At 39.0% G+C, this 20,932-nt stretch overlaps 1 protein-coding gene across 9 annotated transcripts in view; it reads right to left on the reverse strand.

Annotated features, from left to right (window-relative positions):
• LOC138744165 (SEC23-interacting protein-like) overlaps positions 1-20,932 on the reverse strand; it is a 195,104-nt gene that overhangs the window by 147,647 nt on the left and 26,525 nt on the right. For 8 of the 9 annotated variants that reach the window (XR_011345337.1, XR_011345333.1, XR_011345335.1 and 5 more), the window contains exons 5-11: positions 20,025-20,114; positions 18,158-18,278; positions 17,567-17,656; positions 13,029-13,170; positions 11,290-11,498; positions 4,927-5,045; positions 103-252 (exon numbers count right to left, since the gene is read on the reverse strand). Coding sequence is in view for 3 of the 9 variants with exons in the window: in XM_069899855.1 (XP_069755956.1) it covers positions 103-252; positions 4,927-5,045; positions 11,290-11,498; positions 13,029-13,170; positions 17,567-17,656; positions 18,158-18,278; positions 20,025-20,114 (921 nt within the window). In the remaining 6 variants the exon portion in view is untranslated. The remainder of the gene's footprint in view (positions 1-102; positions 253-4,926; positions 5,046-11,289; positions 11,499-13,028; positions 13,171-17,566; positions 17,657-18,157; positions 18,279-20,024; positions 20,115-20,932) is intronic. The other variant, XR_011345338.1, reaches the window with a different exon arrangement.

The following is a 20,932-nucleotide window of genomic DNA, read 5'->3' on the forward strand; positions in this document are numbered from 1 at the left end:
GAATAAAGTTTTATAAAAGTTCCCATTAAATACTGCACAAAATTTTTGTCGGCCCCGCTGGAAAAAAAAGCCTCAAAGTAATTTGAACTGTAAAACACTCACCAATGATTCCATGTCTATTTTTTCTTTTTCCAAAGTGCTGAGGTATTCAGAGAGACTGAGTGATTCCAATGCTTCTGATAAAGACTGAAATTCCTCCTCTTGTTCATCTTTCAGTTCATCAAAATCATCAGAATTTTGGCAATTCTGATCCTACACATGAATTTCAGATACTGTATGTGCTTTTTTAAATACATGAAACAACATTCTGATAAAATTAACAAGAATATAATCTAAAAAAACAAGGCAAAACACAAATACGCTGGAGAAACTCTGCAGGGAACACAGCACCTATAGGAAGTAAAGGGTAACCTTGACAAATAGTTGATATGAACCACAATCAATTTAGACCTTCTAAATACAGATTCAATTAACACTTGGCCCAGGCATATTTTTTAAAGAATTATTCAAAGTCTTGTGTTTTATTTAGAAAGATATGATAGAACCATAGAACATTACAATTCAGAAACAGGTCCCTTCATCCCTTCTAGTCTGTGCCAAACCTTTTTTTTTTGGCCTTGTCCCACTGACCTCCACCTAGTCCATTGCCCTCCATACCTCTCCCATCCATATACCTGCCCAAATTCTTCTTAAATATTAAAATTGAGCCCACATTCACCACTTCAGCTGGCAGCTCATTCCACACTTCCACCACTCTTTGTGTGAAGAAGTTCCCCCTCATGTACCCCCTAAAGTTTTCCCCTTTCACTCTTAACCCATGTCCTCTGGTTTGTATCTCACCTACCCTCATGGGGAAAAAGCCTAACTACATTTACTCGGTCTATTCCCCTCATAATTTTAAATACCTCTATCAAATCTCCCTTCACTCTTCTACACTCCAGGGAATAAATGCCTAACCTGTTTAACTTTCCCCTGTAACTCAGTTCCTGAAGTTCAGGCAACATCCTAGTAAGTTTTCTCTGCACTCTTTCTATCTTACTGATATCTTTCCTGAAGTTAGGTGACCAAAACTGCACAAAATACTCCAAATTTAGCCTCACCAATGCTTCATTCAACTTCAATCCAACTCCTGTAATCAATACTTTGATTTATAAAGATCAATGTGCCAAATGCTCTCTTTAAGATCCCATCTACCTGAGTTGCCACTTTCAAGGGACAGTTTTTCTCAAATCCCTCTGTTTTACCACCTTCTGCAGTGCCTGACCATTTACTGTGGTGTGGATGTCCTATCCTGGTTTGTCCTCCCAAAGTGCAAAACCTCACACTTTTCTGCATTAAGTTCCATTCAACATTGTGCAGCTTATTTTTCAAGTTACTCCAGATTCCACTGCAAATTTTGAAAGCCTTCCTCAGTGTCCATTGTACCTCCAATCTGAACATCATCTGTAAATTTGCTGATCCAATTTACCACATTACCCAATCATGGATGATGAACAACAAAGGACCCAGCACTGATCCCGGAGGTACACCATTGATCAGAGAGGCAATCCTCGATTACCTCTCTCTGGCTTCTCCCACAAAGCCAATGTCTGATCCAATTTCGTACCTCATCCTGGATACTGAGTGACTGAACCTTCTTGGCCACCTCTCATCCCACAGGGATCTTTTAAGGCATCCATGCCTGTTAGAGCATTTTTGAAATGAACTAGATACTAATCAGGAGTGGGTTCCATTGATGGTGACTGCAGAGAAGACACAGAGGGGGAACGTAAATGGGACTAGAGAAAGGTGAAGGTACACTCTAGAACAAGGAGATGTGATAGTCAAGGGGAGAATGAAGTAGTTTCGCAAAGAACAGTTTGAAATGGGTGGCACGGTTGGCGTAGCAGTTAGCACAACGCCTTGACAGCGCCAGCGATCAGCACCAGAGTTTGAATCCCGCGCTGTCTGTAAGGAGTTTGCATGTTCTCCCCATGTCTGCGTGGGTTTTCCCCTGGGGCTCTGCTTTCCTTCCAAACATACTGGGGTTGTGGGTCAATTGGGCAGCACAAGCTCATGGGTCGAAAGGGCCTGTTACCTCGCTGCATGTCTAACTTAATTTTTAAGTACTTGGTTCTGGAAAGGATCTAGTAATTATCTCAGGGATGAGGATTCAGAAGAAGTATGAAAGAGACAAGAAAACAAGATCACCACAAGAACAGACGATGTCAGAGAAATAGAAACCAGTCCCACATCTCCATTTCCCACTGAAATAGAAACCAGTCCCACATCTCCATTTCCCACTCAACTGCCCTTGCCCCTTCTTGCTCTAGATGCAAAAGAACAGGATTCCCTTTGTCCTTACCTACCACCCCACCACCTTCCGCATCCAACATTTTTTCCTCTGCAATTTCTGTCAATCCTCTGCAGCTTTGTCTCACCACAGGGTGCACCTTCACCATTCTGCAGGGTCCGCTCCCTCTGTGGCTCCCTCGTCCATTCATCCCTCTCACTAATGCCTAATCCCGTGACTGCTGGAAGTGCAGTACTTGCGTCCGCACCTCCTCCCTCACCTCCATTCAGGGCCCCAGGTAGTCTTTCCAGGTGAAGTAGCACTACACATAGGCCAGCAGGGGTCATGTGCTGCATCCAGTATTCTTGTTGCTTTTTTCTTGTGCATCCCACCCATAATAATTTGCCGTGCTCCTCCCTCCAACATTTGATTCAGGTGTTTGCCTGCTTTCTGCTCGTACTTTCATGAGAGACTCAGGCCTGAAAGGTTGATTTTGTATCTTTGCTGCCTAAAGAACGCTGTATGACTCACTGAAGTTTCTTGAGCATTTTTATGTAAACAGCAGTATATTGTTTAGATTGAATGACAAAAGCCACTTTCCAGTTTGGAGATTTGAATGCATCTGGTGGTGGACACCAGGTGATTCAACAACAGCGAAGACCTTATTACTAGTTACGAGTCAGTTAAAATCCAAAGTTTCATTGCAATTATTTACAATACTAAAGGATACCAAGGGTGAAGCAGCACCCATCCTTTTCTTTCTTTGGCTTGGCTTCGCGGACGAAGATTTATGGAGGGGTAATGTCCACGTCAGCTGTAGCCTCAATTGTGGCTAACAAGTCTGATGCGGGACAGGCAGGCACAGTTGCAGCGGTTGCAAGGGAAAAATGGTGGGTTGGGGTTGGGTGTTGGGCTTTTCCTCTTTTGTCAATGAGGGGCTCTGCGGTCTTCTTCAAAGGAGGTTGCTGCCCGCCGAACTGTGAGGCGCCAAGATGCACGGTTGGAGGTGAGATCAGCCCACTGGCGGTGGTCAATGGGGCAGGCACCAAGAGATTTCTTGAGGCAGTCCTTGTACCTCTTCTTTGGTGCACCTCTGTCTCGGTGGCCAGTGGAGAGCTCGCCATAAAACACGATATTGGGAAGGCGATGGTCCTCCATTCTGGAGACGTGACCTACCCAGCGCAGTTGGATCTTCAGCAGCCTGGATTCGATGCTGTCGGCCTCTGCCATCTGGAGTACTTCGATGTTGGAGATGAAGTCGCTCCAATGAATGTTGAGGATGGAGCGGAGACAACGCTGGTGGAAGCGTTCTACGAGCCGTAGGTGATGCCGGTAGAGGACCCATGATTCGGAGCCGAACAGGAGTGTGGGTATGACAACGGCTCTGTATACGCTAATCTTTGTGAGGTTTTTCAGTTAGTTGTTTTTCCAGACTTTTTTGTGTAGTCTTCCAAAGGCGCTATTTGCCTTGGCAAGTCTGTTGTCTATCTCGTTGTCGATCCTTGCATCCAATGAAATGGTGCAGCCGAGATAGGTAAACTGGTTGACCGTTTTGAGTTTTGTGTGCCCGATGGAGATGTGGGGGGGGCTGGTAATCATGATAGGGAGCTGGCTGATGGAGGATCTCAGTTTTCTTCAGGCTGACTTCCAGGCCAAACATTTTGGCAGTTTCCGCAAAACAGGATGTCAAGCGCTGAAGAACTGGCTCTGAATGGGCAACTAAAGCGGCATCGTCTGCAAAGAGTAGTTCACGGACAAGTTGCATGGCTACCCATGCTAACCATTAAATAAATCCCATACTTTGGTCGGTGAAATATACCATTCCTGAAAATATGTTCACTCATGCTCAGTGACAAAAACATTTGGAGGTGTAGATATTTTGGAAGAATCACAAAGGTATACAATATTAAAATATGTACACCTGGAAATTTATGGAGTTTCCATACTAATGTGAAAAAAAATTTAAAAATCATTACATGACTTATTTACAAATTAAGTACATTTAAGGAACATTCTGAAAATTTATTACACCTCATTTGTTTTTTTTAAAGGAATAATGTAACATTTCCCTTCGTTTTGCAAGTCCAAAAATGGTTCCTCTTAGATATAAAATGGTTTTGGTTCAAAGATTAGTAATTGAAATAGGTTCTATCTATCACTTCTGTTGACTACAGCTTTCATTGCCAATAATTATTGTTCAGTGAAAAATCATAAACCATGGCATATAATCAAAATCAAAGCCAATGTTTTTCCGATAAAGTTTTTTGAATTCCAAAGTCAAATATTATCTTTTGACAAAATTGAATCTCTGAACTGAGCAAAAACATGAAAAGTAACAGTCTCTGTGTTTGGAGAAACAGGTGCCTCCCAGAAATCCCATGCAGGAGAATTTTCTCAAGCATAACAGAAACAAATTGTGATGTTTAGGAATGAGGATGACCGCTGCCAATGTTTACTCCCATTAATCATGGCATCACAACATTGATTACATCAAATCCTTACTGGAAGTTTAAATAAAGGCATGCAGTCTAGGTTTGTTTCTTTTTAAAACAAGATCAGAGATTATATGTCAAAATTATTCTAAAACCATGAAAAAAATGTTCAGATTTATGAAACATACTCAGCAATTGGTTAATTCTTGTCCATTATCATACCTGAGTCTCTTCTGGGATTGACGAGTCTTTAACGGTACCATTAGACGCTGATTGAGTGGGATTCCCAGCCAAAGAGCAGCCCGTCTGATTGGCCAATAAATCAAAAAGGATGAGAGAACCTGAGGACAAATAGATATGATGTCTATTTCTTTTTACAAAATAACACGAGAGATTCTTTCTTTCTTTCATTATGACGTATAGAACAATTAAAGACACATGAAAAATGCAAATCTGGCAGAGTTTAAAGATGAGACAGTTGATGTTTCAGGCTACAGTCAGGAGTACATTCAGTTGTTCATTTCAACCATCACTACCCAATGTTAAGATTTAGATAACATTTTTTACACCATTATAACTCTTCAGAATGATAACAATTTTAGTCTACAAACAAATCACATTCCTGAGCACCAAATGTTGGAGTCAGTTACCCAATTATCTCAGTAATATAATCGAATAAATTATGATTCCCTTCTGCACCAAATAATCAAGAACATTTTTTTACCAAGAATAGTTTTTCATTTTTTCACTTTGAAAAGTTAATTCTGTACAATTCAGAAGAATCCTCTAGTATCAAAGTAGCAATGTCATGTTTAATTCTTCAATTCTCAAAGAAAAGCAAAACACAAATCTGAAAAGAATCTGCAGCTTATTTGCAGAGCACTATCTGCCAAAGATCATGAGTTGAGCTGTCAGATAAAGTGCAGAAATCAAGCAAAAATATCTCAGGATCAAGACCAGTTGCCCGAAGCAAATCCTACTCTATACAAAATTAAAAATTTATCTTTCTTTGGCTTGGCTTCGCGGACGAAGATTTATGGAGGGGGTAAAAAAGTCCACGTCAGCTGCAGGCTCGTTTGTGGCTGACCAGTCCGATGCGGGACAGGCAGACACGATTGCAGCGGTTGCAAGGGAAAATTGGTTGGTTGGGGTTGGGTGTTGGGTTTTTCCTCCTTTGCCTTTTGTCAGTGAGGTGGGCTCTGCGGTCTTCTTCAAAGGAGGCTGCTGCCCGCCAAACTGTGAGGCGCCAAGATGCACGGTTTGAGGCGTTATCAGCCCACTGGCGGTGGTCAATGTGGCAGGCACCAAGAGATTTCTTTAGGCAGTCCTTGTACCTTTTCTTTGGTGCACCTCTGTCACGGTGGCCAGTGGAGAGCTCGCCATATAATACGATCTTGGGAAGGCGATGGTCCTCCATTCTGGAGACGTGACCCATCCAGCGCAGCTGGATCTTCAGCAGCGTGGACTCGATGCAGTCGACCTCTGCCATCTCGAGTACCTCGACGTTAGGGGTGTGAGCGCTCCAATGGATGTTGAGGATGGAGCGGAGACAACGCTGGTGGAAGCGTTCTAGGAGCCGTAGGTGGTGCCGGTAGAGGACCCATGATTCGGAGCCGAACAGGAGTGTGGGTATGACAACGGCTCTGTATACGCTTATCTTTGTGAGGTTTTTCAGTTGGTTGTTTTTCCAGACTCTTTTGTGTAGTCTTCCAAAGGCGCTATTTGCCTTGGCGAGTCTGTTGTCTATCTCATTGTCGATCCTTGCATCTGATGAAATGGTGCAGCCGAGATAGGTAAACTGGTTGACCGTTTTGAGTTTTGTGTGCCCGATGGAGATGTGGGGGGGCTGGTAGTCATGGTGGGGAGCTGGCTGATGGAGGACCTCAGTTTTCTTCAGGCTGACTTCCAGGCCAAACATTTTGGCAGTTTCCGCAAAGCAGGACGTCAAGCGCTGAAGAGCTGGCTCTGAATGGGCAACTAAAGCGGCATCATCTGCAAAGAGTAGTTCACGGACAAGTTTCTCTTGTGTCTTGGTGTGAGCTTGCAGGCGCCTCAGATTGAAGAGACTGCCATCCGTGCGGTACCGGATGTATACTTTAAAGTTAATTACATATAAAAAGAATCTCTTGAAACATTTTCTTCTTGGAGCCATTGCTTGTCATTAGTAATACATCAACTATGTCAGTAACAAGAGTTACTGTTATTTTATGCTACCAACGAGAAGTGAACATGCAGAAAAACTGATATTTCCCAAAGGTGCATAAACTTAATTGACCTTGTATTTTGCTGTGGATTTACCATCAGAGTGCCGCTGTGGCAATGCAAATTCAATTGAATTGGTAGGTTAATTGAGAACTGCCCATTTTTGTATGTGAAGAATCTGGGCAAGTTAATGGGGAAAAATATAGTTGACAAGGGTAGATGTGTGGAAATGGGACTGATGAAGTTGTCAAATAACCTGAACAAATTAAATCAAGTGATCAAGTAAGATATTAATAGGGTAGACAGTCAAAATTCAAAGGGTTAAAATGTCATGTTTTAGAGCATACATTTAAGGTGAGAAGGTGGAGCGGAAGGAGATATGCAGGCAACCTTTTTTAAAATAAATGAGGTAGGTGCCTGGAACCATCTGCCAAGAGCAGAGGTGGAAGCTCTTACAATAGAGAATGCAAGATGGACATACAAATGTGTAGGGAAAAGAGGAATGCATATCATGTGAAAGCAAGAAGCTGTGTTTTAGTTAAAATTGGCCATCAAGTGTTCAGCACAAACAAGTTGGCCAAAGGACCTGTTATATGCTGCATTTATGTTCGAGGGGAAGAGCAAACAAAAACCACATTTGTCATCCAAAAGATCTTCGTTTCATAAATTTCATTCATTTTCCTTTTTGTCACATTGTGACTTTAAACAGCTGACTCCCTCCCATCTTTCTAATTCCTTTCATTCCATTTCTCGTGATTTACCTGCCATCAGCTGTACCGGTAATTGACCCAGCATTTAGTTTTACAGAGCCTAACAATGACTGGAAAGTCTCAGCTGTTTGGTGAAGTTGCAGGAACAATCCTTCTGTCCAGACTTCAAGTACCAATCAGAATGTCTAAAGAAAGAGTGCAAATAACAATTTGCTCAAAGCACAAGAACCAAAGCTGGGAAATGGTGTCACTGCCATTACAACAACTTAAGATGGCATTAAGAAGGCGGCGCTGCCAGAGCCACTGTAGCGGCTGCACTGCCATGGGCCCTCAGGGACATGGAGATGTAGCGTTTCCACAGGGTCCAGCCAACTGCCGTCGGCGCTGCACGGGCCTTGAATGGTCCGTTGAGGGAGCCAACTGTGTGGATTTTATTTGAAATCCCATGACTGCAGGTCTGCGCCTAAGATGGTGATGCCTATTAATTGGCAGCAGGGGCTGCAGACTCCAGGGAAGCAGAGGATTGGAGCAGGGCACCAGAGGACGGGAAGGCCACCCCCGGTCTGAGAGGGAGAAGCAGAGAAGACTACCCGCAGAGATGGCAACCACGGTGCAGGCCAGTGAGGGGGCTCTGCAGCTGAGGGACCAGTACGTATGACAGGCTGCTCGAGGCGACGAACCCGCGGAAGCTGTGGACTACTGGAGACTCCCGTCAGGAGACTTGTGCTTGGCTGCAGTCTGTTGGAGGCTGGCTCAAACCGGCTGGAGAGGTACCAGGAGGTGCTGAAGGGTTCCTGACCACGTCGGAGGTTCAGATCTGGAGCTCGGGTTGCCAATGGTTTGAACTGGACACTGTTTGGCCTGCCGAAGCGAATCTACAGACATTTGGTGTCTCGGTGGTGCGGGGGGGGGGGGGGGGGGGGTGGTGGGGACAACACTCCTTTGCTTCTCTCTCTGACTGTAAGAAACGTATGAGGCACTTAGGCAATTCTTGCCAGTGGTGAATCAGTCCGCCTTACAGCAGGCAGAATGAAATTTCATGTAATACGAATTTCATGTTTTATTATTATGATAATAAATTGAATCTTGAAAAGTACACAGCCAAAGCACTTCGTAGATGTGGCATGAAACAAAATTGATGCACAAGGAGATAACGAGAGAGACAACCAAATTCTGAACCAAAAGGTGTGCATTTTTACGTACAATTTAAAAAGAGGAAAAATAAATCAGTGGTAAAGTGAAAGTAGGGACAGAAAGTAATTCCTGAGTTTAAGGCAATGACACTGAAGGCAAGATTGTCAATGACTGACTGATCAAATTCAGGAATGGACTGATTGCCATAAATTAAAGCACAGATTATGAAAATAGCAAGTTTATATGGGATTAAATATTGGATGAGAGAAGTTTAAAGGCAGCAAAGATTTGATTGATTGTTCCTTCAGAGAAGCTGAGGAAGGACAAAGTCTGAGGTCATTAATGAGGTAGAAATAATTAGTTTCAACAATGATGCAAATTTATTACCTGAACTTCATCTCCAGGTTAAATGTGATGCCAAAGTTTTACACAGTGTGGCTTTGTTTCAATGTCATAGATGAGAGTTAAAGTTGTGATTGACAGAGGTTACAGCAGCGCAAAGCTGCATCAAGTCCCTAATATTTATACTTTATCAGGAAGAATATAGAGTACCACGTTGGAGAAATTCCTCATCCTCTGGGATCCACCAAGGCTTCTTTAATTATTTAAATTTTAAAATTTGATTTTAAAAAGCTTTTGTGAAATTATTTTTAATTCTTTTTTTGAAGTTTTAATGGATCTTTAATTTGTTTAACGTGAGAAACATTAGTTGTTTTAAGTGCTCTAGCTACATAAAGGGATGGAGACAGGACACACCTTTATAGGTTGCTCATTTTTGGGGGTTTTGTTTGAATGAGGAGGTTGCTCCCCGTCAACTCCAAATGATTCATGACATCATGCAAAGAATTTTCATTGTCCAAAGCCTCAGCACAATAGAGTTAGCTGACTCGGACACTTTTGGTTGCTTGATTACAGCAAGTAAATTCAGTCTTTCTTCAAAAATTAGCAACAGGAGCTGGCTGCTTTCTGATGACTGCACATGCATTGAATTTTATGTTAATTTCCCCAAAGTATATGGGATTTGAAAACGATAATATTTCAACCATTAAAAGTGAGTGTTTCCGGTTTGCTTCACTACTTGGTTACAATGTGCTCAGAAGGTTTTTCTCTAGAATTCTTTCATGGCCAAATCTTGCTGGCTGTGGCAAAGAGGTTCTGGTGGAAACTCTTGAACGGAAGCATGTCCTCAACCTGCATGTGTGCTGCAATTTAGGACTTGCAGTGCCATCTGTCAGTCAGAATTTCTCACTGCACTCTATGCGGAGAATATCATCAGTCAGATTCAACAGCAGGTCAGACCCTAATAATTTCAATGAACATTCTATCTTCACAAATTAAGAAGCAAAGGGATTGAGCAAGTTTTACTTTTTTTTTTACTTTAACATTTTAATTGTCCCCCTTTGGCTTGGCTTCGCGGACGAAGATTTATGGAGGGGTAATGTCCACGTCAGCTGCAGGCTCGTTTGTGGCTGACAAGTCCGATGCAGGACAGGCAGACACGGTTGCAGTGGTTGCAAGGGAAAATTGGTGGGTTGGGTTTTTCCTCCTTTGTCTTTTGTCAGTGAGGTGGGCTCTGCGGTCTTCTTCAAAGGAGGTTGCTGCCCGCCGAACTGTGAGGCGCCAAGATGCACGGTTTGAGGCGGTATCAGCCCACTGGCGGTGGTCAATGTGGCAGGCATCAAGAGATTTCTTTAGGCAGTCCTTGTACCTCTTCTTTGGTGCACCTCTGTCACGGTGGCCAGTGGAGAGCTCGCCATATAACACGATCTTGGGAAGGCGATGGTCCTCCATTCTATTGAGATGTCAGAGGATGTTTGCAAAGCTAAAATGGTATGACAGCGTTGTCAGGGAGAAGTTCTAATAGGGGCCTTTGAACACTATCATAGTCTGGGGGCTCGACAGCTGCAGCACCACACCCAGTCCATTCAGAGTCAGATTCAGACAACATGATCCAATCTCAGGCCAGACAATCCCAGAGATCTGCAGCATGGAAATGGGCTCTTCAGTCCAAATTATCTACACCATCCAAGCTCGTTCAATTTCCCTGTTTGACACAACTTCCACTGAACAATGGATTTGCAGACATTGAGACTTTCAAAATGGTTTCTGTGTGTACATTTCTCTGTGTCCCTGTCTACCCACAAAGTCTTATATATATCTATATATATATATCTATCTCTACATATATATATATATATATAAATAGAGAGAGAGAGAGATAGATATAGATAGATATATATATATATAAAATTTTCCTAAATATTAATAATAACACAATTCTGCAATCTTAGTCCTGTTACCCCTCTCCTTACTTCCCTATACTCCTGCAATTTATTCTCTGGTGCACGCTCATCAATTCCTCTCTGATAGTTTGTAAACTTCATATACACCAAGGGTTAAACTATAATAGCTGGGAAGAAACTGGAGTACTCCGGTGAGTGGTGGGGTGGGGGGGGGGGGGGAGGAGGGAAGAAAACACACAAAGAGAATATGAAATTTCATAAAAAAACAGAATCCAAATGCCCGGATAGCAACTTACCCAGGCTGTGTCCCGCAAGTGATACTCCTCCTTTGAAATTAGGATTTCGACTTAAAAACAGAGAATAAAGTCGATTGATTTCGGCAACCATTTTATCCACAATGGTCTGACAGTATGTAGGGCTACTGTAGAAGAATATGTCCAATAAAGTCTCATTGGTAAAGTGACGCAAGCGGCCTATACTTGGTAATGTAATTCTCTTAATCCGCCTGGTGAAGAGGAAAATAGAGAAATGGTCAACTGAAGCCAAATGGGAAAAGATTAATTTTCAAAAAATCAAGTTTCATATCAATTATACTATACAATAAAAAACAGAAACTAGAATGGATTTCAGCAAAAACAATCAAGTTATCCATATCCATTCTACTTAAATTTGTCTGGACTTGCATCACACAGAATAGGACATCCACAGAGTGTCTCTGTTGTATACATGCATCTCATCCTATCCACATTATCCAATTGCAACAAAGGCTTAAACAAGCCATTTATATGAAAGTTAAATAAAAACTCCGCATGCAGGAAATCCAAAACAAACTGAAAATACTCAGTAGGTCAAACTATCTGTGGTGAGAAAAAAAGCGTACATTTTAATAGCCTTCCATATCTTCTGATGAAAGATTATTAATCAGTACATTAACTATTTTTCACCCCACAGATGCAGTGATGGACCACATTTTCCACAATTAATAATGGCAAGGCCAACAGCACTTATTATTATGGAGGTACAAACATGTTCCATCACCTGCACATGTACTATTAAAAGTGAAAAGTAGGAAGATATTATCACTGCTCCAGGATCATGCCAATGGAACTAACATTCAAATCCATATGAAGCCAAACTTTTTGCGCTGTATTGATATATTTTAAATTCAAAGAAAGGGTTTATTCACACAAAGGTTAGTAATTTTACAAACAGAATGCAAAGTTTCAGATCTTGCTATATCATCTCAAAGACACTGAAAACCAACTATTATTTCCATGAAAAGGAAACATTTCAGATTTTAATTCCTGTTGATTCTAACTAAGCAAAAGAACCTTCTTTTCTTGTTTAATTTAATCTTTTCCCTTTTTTCCATTTTCTGCAAGTGTTTTGAAATTAAACTACTTGTTTTGGCTGATATTTCCAGCACAGATCAATAAGGATATCTATGTTTATTTGTTACACAGGTCCCACTCCATACCTGACAGGACCTATTGAATTATTTGAACGAGTAACACTGGAGCAAGGTTATACTGTTAGGTTCAGTAGCCAAGATCCTGTGGGCATTGGCAAACAAGCAATGTCAATCATTTATACACCTCAGATTTCAGAAGAATGTCTTGGGATTAGAAATCCAAATAAATCTATCCTTCGCAGATCCTTTGAACAATACAGATAAAAGGATGAATAGTAAATTAGAACTTTATTACTTTTCCCTAATACAACATTGACGAAATTTTATCTTTAGTGAATTGAACTCGTTATGTACTCAATTAAAAATTTAGATAAATGAGCAAATTAAATTCAATATTCTTATAATTATTAAAATGGAATTATTATCCTTCCAATCACTATGTTCAAACCTCGTGTTAGATGTGGTCTTTGATTGAAATGCCCAAAGCTATGAATGGATAAACCTCCAGTTCACAATGTTTTACTAACATCATTATAAAATATATAAATTGTAAAAGTATATTTCTAAATAAGAAAAATATTATGCTTTACGTTATTTTCTGACAATAAAAGTGAGAGAATATACCTGTCTACTCCAGTAGCATCTCCATGAAGTGCATTGTGCCAATGCACTGGAAGAAATTCAACTCGAGTAATTTTATTCTCATCAACTGCTCTTTTAAAATGGGTGTGCAGTAATTTCAGAGAAACATTTCTGAAATCATCAACTGAAAAATAAATGTGCAACTGGCTGAGTCTTTAACACTAAATGACTATATCATTACTTGTGTAATTAGATGGCAATAAAGTTAGTAGAAGAGAACATAACAATTATATAATTTATGAGCAAGATTGGGATTTATAGACACAAAAATACTTCACTCAGCAATATACACTTCAGAAGTCTATACTAGATGTGGTACAGATTTATTTTACATGTCATTTACTTTCCAAAGAACTGAGCAAATGGGTTATTTTTTCATTTGTTAAAATTCTAACTTTAGAAATAATTCAAAACCTAGGTGATAAAATTGCCAGAAGTATAGCATCAACATATTTAAAAAAAACTAATTATTTAAAGCTACAATGAGTTTCACTAATTATGATTTCCCTCTTCGTATTTCAACAGGGAGATTAAACAGAGTGAGATACAGATATAGATGATAAATGGAAGACTGAGATACAGATATCTGGTGATATGATGACACTGTTGAAGCTGTTGATACACCTGTGAATAAAGTAAAATTGAAGAATGAAGAAATTGCTAATTAAAATGCTTTTGACTCAAAACACACAACCTATTTACAATGAACATGGAATAAAGTAAAAAATGAAATAGGAATGAAGAACTCTGGCCTAATTAAAATGCTTTTGACTCAAAACACACAACCTATTTACAATGAACAATCGACTTTTTAATACTTGGTTCTCTAAAGGAATTAGAAATATAGCAGATTGTTATGAAGAAGGAAATTTAATGTCATTTGATCAAATAAACATGGAATACAAATACAATACTTTTTATTATCAAATAAAAGCATATTTCCAAAATAAATTGGGTCCAAAAATGTTATTGCCTGAAATAGTGAAATAGAAACATTTGATTTGCAATATAGATCTATTAAGAAATTTATCTCTGCTACATTTACATTATTGCAAAAGGAAACTCAAAAGCAGGGAATTCCTAGATCTTGACAGAGATGGGAAACAGATTTAAATAGAAGTATTGGGGAGAAAAATTGGTTGGAATTATGTTTGATAAATACAATCAATGTTGGATATAGATTGTTTCAGTACATATTTTTTTTTACATCAACTATATTTTACTCCACAAAAATTAAATAGATTGAAGTCAGATCTATCAGATAAATGTTTTATGTGCAGTCAAGAGATAGGCACTTTTTTGCATTCTACATGGTCATGTTCAAAATTGAAGCCATTTTGAACAGAATTAAGACTATTTCTAGACAAGGTACAGGAGTTAAATTTCCACAAGATCCAATGTGCTTTTTATTGGGTAATGTTTTGGCGATAAGGCCAAAATTGAAATTGATTTTTTCCCCCCCAAAGGAATTTGTAAAAATTGCATTAGCTGTTGCAATAAAATGTATAACAGTGACATGGAAATCAGATTCGCATTTTGGAATGAAAAGATGGCATGTGGAAATACATAGTTGTATACCTCTTGAGAAGATTATATATAATCTAAGGAATAAATGATAAATTGGTGTCCATATTTATACATTGTAGGTATTCATTTATAAAGGGTTTTCCCTAAACCTTGCTAACTGCTTGAGATAAGTAAGTGAATAATATTGAAATGGCAAAGTTGAGTGATTGGTGGTGATATTTTGATAACCAGGTTTGTTTCTTTCTTTTCTTCAACTATATTCTAAAAAGAATAAAAATTTGCATCTTTTTCTTTTACCCCACTTTTTTTTCCTTTGGGGATTATTATTTGGGGAGGGGGATTGGTGGGATTTCAGGGGGGTATAACATGGACAATTGATTTGGAATATATGACATTGTCCTTTGTATCTGGATATTGATGCATGTATGGAAATTTAAATAAATTTTTAAGTGCGTTTCCCTTTTAATCAAAAGAAATATACATAATATTTCAAATAAATTTAAAAAGTTTTAATGCTCACAGAATAACTACTGAAAAATATCAAAATATAGAAGTTTTATATTCAAAGTATTATCTCCTTCTCACTCCCACCATTTCCTTCCCTCCCCAAACCCATCTCAAAGTGTTTCATGATTGATGGATCAATCTGTAGATTGCAGTTACTGTGGTTGAGTGCATCAAAGTCCCACATCAGATGATTGCATGTCCAGAGAATGCACCTTTGGTGTTGGATTTAGAAGAACACAGGGACATCATGGTTGTCTTTGAAAATAGTACCACACTCATCTGAGTGGTTAGGTTTGCCCTCTGCTTATTCTACCTAGAATCCTAAATTTTTGACAAAGGAGAATTTTCACAATACTGCGTTGAGTCAAAAGCTTAGATTGTGCTGCTGGTGTTCCAACTCAAAAGAATGTTATTTCAGGAACCAACAAGTTCTCCATAAAGTTATGCAGTAAAATCCCTGGTATCTGGAATTCAAGCAACTAACAACTTCAAGCAATGGGCAAAAAAAAAGGAAAATACATTTTAAAAATTAAAATAAATAAAGCTAAAATAATAAGTAAAAAAATACGCAAGTTTAAAATTGTCAAAGTAAATGTTTTCTGAAGTAACACAGAAACCTTTGGCAAAGATGGGAGCAAATATTCAGCCAGCGAAGTGCCTTGGTCATGCTTTGCTCATCACATCTATGTGAATATGTAGATAATGTTGTGTGAAACAGCAATGGTGTCACTCAGGATGAAGAGCTGGTTGATGCCGCTCACCGTTGGGGTGCTTATGGCTGGTTAGTAAGAGTCACCCCGGTCAGAGGCTTTATCTTCAAATTATTTGGGGAGGGGGGCATTAATTACCTATGTAATTGTTGGTCTTTCAGGTGGCTCCAAGGAGGGGGAGGAATCTTAGATGCAGCGACAGTTAAATGTTTTCAAATAATGTGACTGAAAATAAAGTAAAATGCTTTAAGGTTTCTGTATTCATGCAAGTGAAGTTTGTTCAGTGCAAGTACATATAGAATTTTTGTCTTTTAAATTGTTCATTGTTAATGCAGGTGTATTAGTCAGACCACTGGTTTTTAACCTTTGTCTTTCCACTCACATACCACTTTAAGTATTCCCTATGCCATAGCTGCTCTGAGATTAGTAAGGTTGAAAACCCCTGTTTTAATCATACCTAACTGACTCATTATGTGCACGGTTTCATAACTCCAAAGGAAATTGGCTAAAGACAATTTTTCCTCAAGCGAAATATTTCAGTAACAATTGGGTCTAGAGCAATGGTTCTTAACCTTCACTTCCGACTCACATACCATCTTAAGCAATCCCTTACTAATCCCAGAGCGCCAATGGCCTAGGGATTACTTAAGGTGGTATGTGAGTGGAAAGAAAAAGGTTGAGAACCACATTGCAAGAGTGTCTCTCAAGCAACAGGAAAATACACTTACCCAGCATCTACCAACCCCTCGAGGTGCTGGATACCAGGGGATTTACTGTAATATGTACTGTAATTTGATTATTAAATTTTTTAGGCATAATCTTTTACCATTTAGAATTTCTGATTGCTCACAATGGAAGTTAACACGTTTTTTGATGAAGAAAATTTACTCAATATCATCATCTTTGTTACAGTGCCACCTACTGGCCAAAAACAATATTATTGTGAAATAGATGTTTGAACAGCTCAGCATACATAAATGTCTTTCACTTTGATTATGCAATATGGATTAGTAATATAAAATATATTTCAGATGACACAAAGGTTGGAGATGTCATGGATGGTGCATTAGATTGTATGTTACTTCAGGATATAGATAGGTTGCAGAGCTGGGCAGAGAAATGACAGATGGAATTCAATCTGGATAAGTGCGAAGTAATGCACTTTGGATCGTCAAACTTGAAGGCCAAGTACATGGTTAAGTGTGGAGGAATGATAGGTGACTTAATAGAGGTATATAAGATTATGAGGGGCTTGGATTGACAGCACCTTTTTACCAGGACGATGATAGCAAACACTAAAGGAAATTTGTTTAAGTTAGTGGAAGGAAGTTTCAAGGAAACATCAGTAGCAAGTTTTTTTTAATATTTACACCCACACATACACAGGTGGGGGCCAGGAATGCACTGGTGGAATCTGGTACAATAGGGACATACAAAAGATTCTTAGCACATGGATGCAAGACAAATAGAAGGTCATGGGTACAAGTTAGTGAAGGATTAGATTGTTATGGAATGGTTTACATACAACATCACGAGCTGAAGGGCCTGTACTTTGTAGTAATGTTTTATGTTATTGGTCTTCAATCTGCTGCAGGCCTCATCTGTTAAAAGATTTCAATAAAAACAAATCTGATCCAGCCTCAGAATATTCCTAATATCAGCCTGGTAAAGGATTGAAATGATTATTTAAATTGTTACTTAAATGTGGGTTTGCTTCAAATAATTTAAAACATCTTGGATAACATAAGCAGCAACGACAAAAAAACAAACACCTACCACATTCAACGATGCTTCTAAAACGCAAGTCACAGACGGGTCCAATACCGTGCGCCATGAACACCAGATGATTAACTTGCGGCAACTCTCCTACATTAAGAAATATTGCCAAAATATAAATGCCTCAAACAATAAAAAAATTTCTAAGAAATCATTGTAAATGTGCATAGATATTCAGATATTAATTCCATCCTTCACTTACGAAACCACGAAATAACAAGAATCTAACTGCCTCAGCTTGTATCCAACTAGATAAAAGAAAATATGCTACTCTGGAACATTTTTGTTTGCATAGTTCTATTCCGCAACTCCAAATTCCAATTTTTATTTAAAAATTTGTGGTATTTTGGGGACAATAAGTAACATGCGCTGAAAATTAACATCTTCATCCTGTGTTACTGCCATATGAAAAGGTCATTACTTCGTGCATTTGATATTATCACTGATTTGTAATTCATTGAAACGATCGTTAACTTTAGAGAGCAACAGATCCATTCTAGAACAGCTATTTGCAAAGCTTGATTTTGCTTAGATCAGTTTGTCAGATCTTTCTAAGGTGGCTCAAGCACAAAGCTGCATTTGGATTTGTACCTTCAGGAATCTCATCATGGTCATCATCTATCCCACGCTTGACCACTCTGGGTCTCATCTGTCCATCTTGTGTAGTTCCCCATTCATCTGGAAGTGAGGAAGCATGGAACTGAACTATAACCTGAAAGCAAACATGACAGCCTTATTATTGCAATATTTAGAAAAATTACTGTTATGTCTAGGTCATAATAATCAATATAATTGTTAGAAAGTGTTCTTTCAAAGTCATGCAACAAGAGTTAGAGAATGCAAGTGGAGCTGGGATCATTTTCTTCCACTATCCTTTCTCCAGCTCACAACCTTCAGCATAGTCCTTGTTGAATTTAGATAATTAAGCATATACCAGAGGCTAGAACTTGGCCTTCAATTGTCTCAACATAGAGGATTGTCCTCATACAACCACTGGAAAAGACTTGGAACCACAAGGATAGAGAAAGAAAACAGGAACAGGAATAAGGAAATTCGTCCCTTGACCAGTTCCACCGTTCAATATCATGAATGACCTTAACATCCTATTACTGTGCTCTGCTTATGTCTTCAAAGACACCATCCCTACAACTTTCTGGCACGGCGACTTTCAAGTATTTATGACTGTATGAAAGGAAAAAAAAAATCCTCTTAATTTCCACCTTAAATGGGTAATCTCTTATTCAGAAAATGCATCCCCTGCTTTCAGATATCTTTGCTTGGGTGAAACCCCCTCTCAGCATCGATCCTGTCATTCGCCCTCAGAGTCTTATTTGTTTCAAATAAGAAGCCTGCCTTTCTACTTTAATTACATTAAGCAACTCTTTTATCCCAGGAATTACCCTAGCAAGCCTTCTCTTCCTCTACATGCAATACATCCCCCCTTATAAATGAAGTCCAAAACTATAGACAGCAGTCCAGTCTCACCAATCTCCTGCAAAGTTGATTTAACACTTCCCTCTATACCCCTTGATTGACGACTGATGTTCCATTAGCCTTTCAATCCTTGTGTTTCAACAAATTTGCCAACACTCATCCCCTTCATGCCAGTGATTAATAGAGACTGTAAACAGTTGAGGCCCAAAACTGATTCCTTCATCACCTCTCTAGTTCTTAAATGCTAAACTAAAAATGACCGTGGTACTTTCTATTAGCAAGCAAATTCCCTATCCATGCTAATACATTACTTTCACCTACACGGGTTCTCATTTTGTGCAGTAACTTCTCTAAAGACAATTTATCGAAAGCATCCTAGAAATTCAAACGCGCTCCATATTTACATTTGGATCACCATCCTTACAAAGGTTAACAGCATTGCAAGTGCTCTCCTTCAGCCAACTGTATGTAGATCATACGGACCAACTGTGGGCTTAGAACACACAAAGTAATTACTGGAGAGGCTCAGAGTTTGATCTAATTCACTTTGAACAGATGATGCCCAATTAACAAATGTCTCCAGCACTTTCGGTTTTATTTCAAAGTGTCATCATTTGCTTTTTTTTTAGTATTTCCACTATGGATTTAAGATTCCATCATTGAAGTGATGGAACAAGCCAGTTGCAGAAAACTTGAACATGAATTCCAAAACAGGCACCAGTTTTCTAAACCAGAACAGATGGGAAATAAAAAATGCAACAACTAAAATTGTTTTCTGTGACTGAATAGATAAAAGCTTGTGCCTTTTAAAAGGACGTTGATCAAGAATGCTGTTTTAAAGACCACGGGCTGAAATTCATCCTTGGCCAGGCACACAAAAAGCATAATATAGTTACAGCTGTTTTCCAGACTGATTTTTGGAAATTCGCTTCCAAGGAAGCCAAATTTTTCAGGTTAAACACAAGATGCAGCTGCTCCAATCGGGTCTATAGCCAAAGATGCCATGTTTTTATGCAAGCTGTACCTTTGGATTATGCATAACAATGGTTTCTCCACTAGCAAATTCTAGTCTCTTGTGCCATTGGTTGGTCGTCACAGCCTTCTTATATTCTCCCTGCAGAGGAGAGAAAAATTAGAAGAAGCCTTCATCTCTCTTTTTCATCAAAGTTTCAAAAAGAATTTAAGTGCTGACTTAAAAATTCTCACTTCCAATTCCAAATAAAACAAGGCTAATTGTGAAATAAAAGAATTTATTACATTATTTTTAAATGTAATATTGAAGCCTGTAATTGTATTTTATGTGTATGTCATAGGTTCTTTAAAAAAAACAACACTTGGAACTTCTGAATAAATAAATAGTAATTAAAATATAAAATCACTGGGTTCAACAAATGATGGAATTTAGTTTACTGTTACTTAACTGTGTTTCAAATATTAAAAATTCTTAAAGGATGACTGATCGTCAAATGATGTCCAAAGTAAAACATGAAAATCTGTAGACGTCACCCGATGTCTATTTCAACAGGGGACTGAGCTATGGAATCCCCGTCCACATTCAAATCTAACTAGTTTAAAACCCCAGTATCCAATCTATGGTCCTGTTGCATGGATTGTGAAAACAACTACTAGAGGGTGTCAATTTTTGTATTTTTTTTTACCTCAATGCAAGATATTACAGTGGAGCACAGCCATCAGAGATCAACCAATAAATTTAGGATTTTGACATTTGTTCAAAATCTTGAACTTGCCTGGACATACTGAGAAATTCAGACATAGTTTTAGATATTTATGGAAGCAAAGATGTTTGAGATTTCTTTCTACTTTTTTCAAACTACTTGAGCTTCTTCCGATGCTACAATTTTGGGTGACTGGTTTGAAACCATGATTCATTCATGTAAACAAAGAGTGGAAATTAACTTCTTAAATGATTGT

The sequence above is a fragment of the Narcine bancroftii genome, chromosome 10, assembly GCF_036971445.1.
Source record: "Narcine bancroftii isolate sNarBan1 chromosome 10, sNarBan1.hap1, whole genome shotgun sequence".
Taxonomy (NCBI): Eukaryota; Metazoa; Chordata; class Chondrichthyes; order Torpediniformes; family Narcinidae; genus Narcine; species Narcine bancroftii.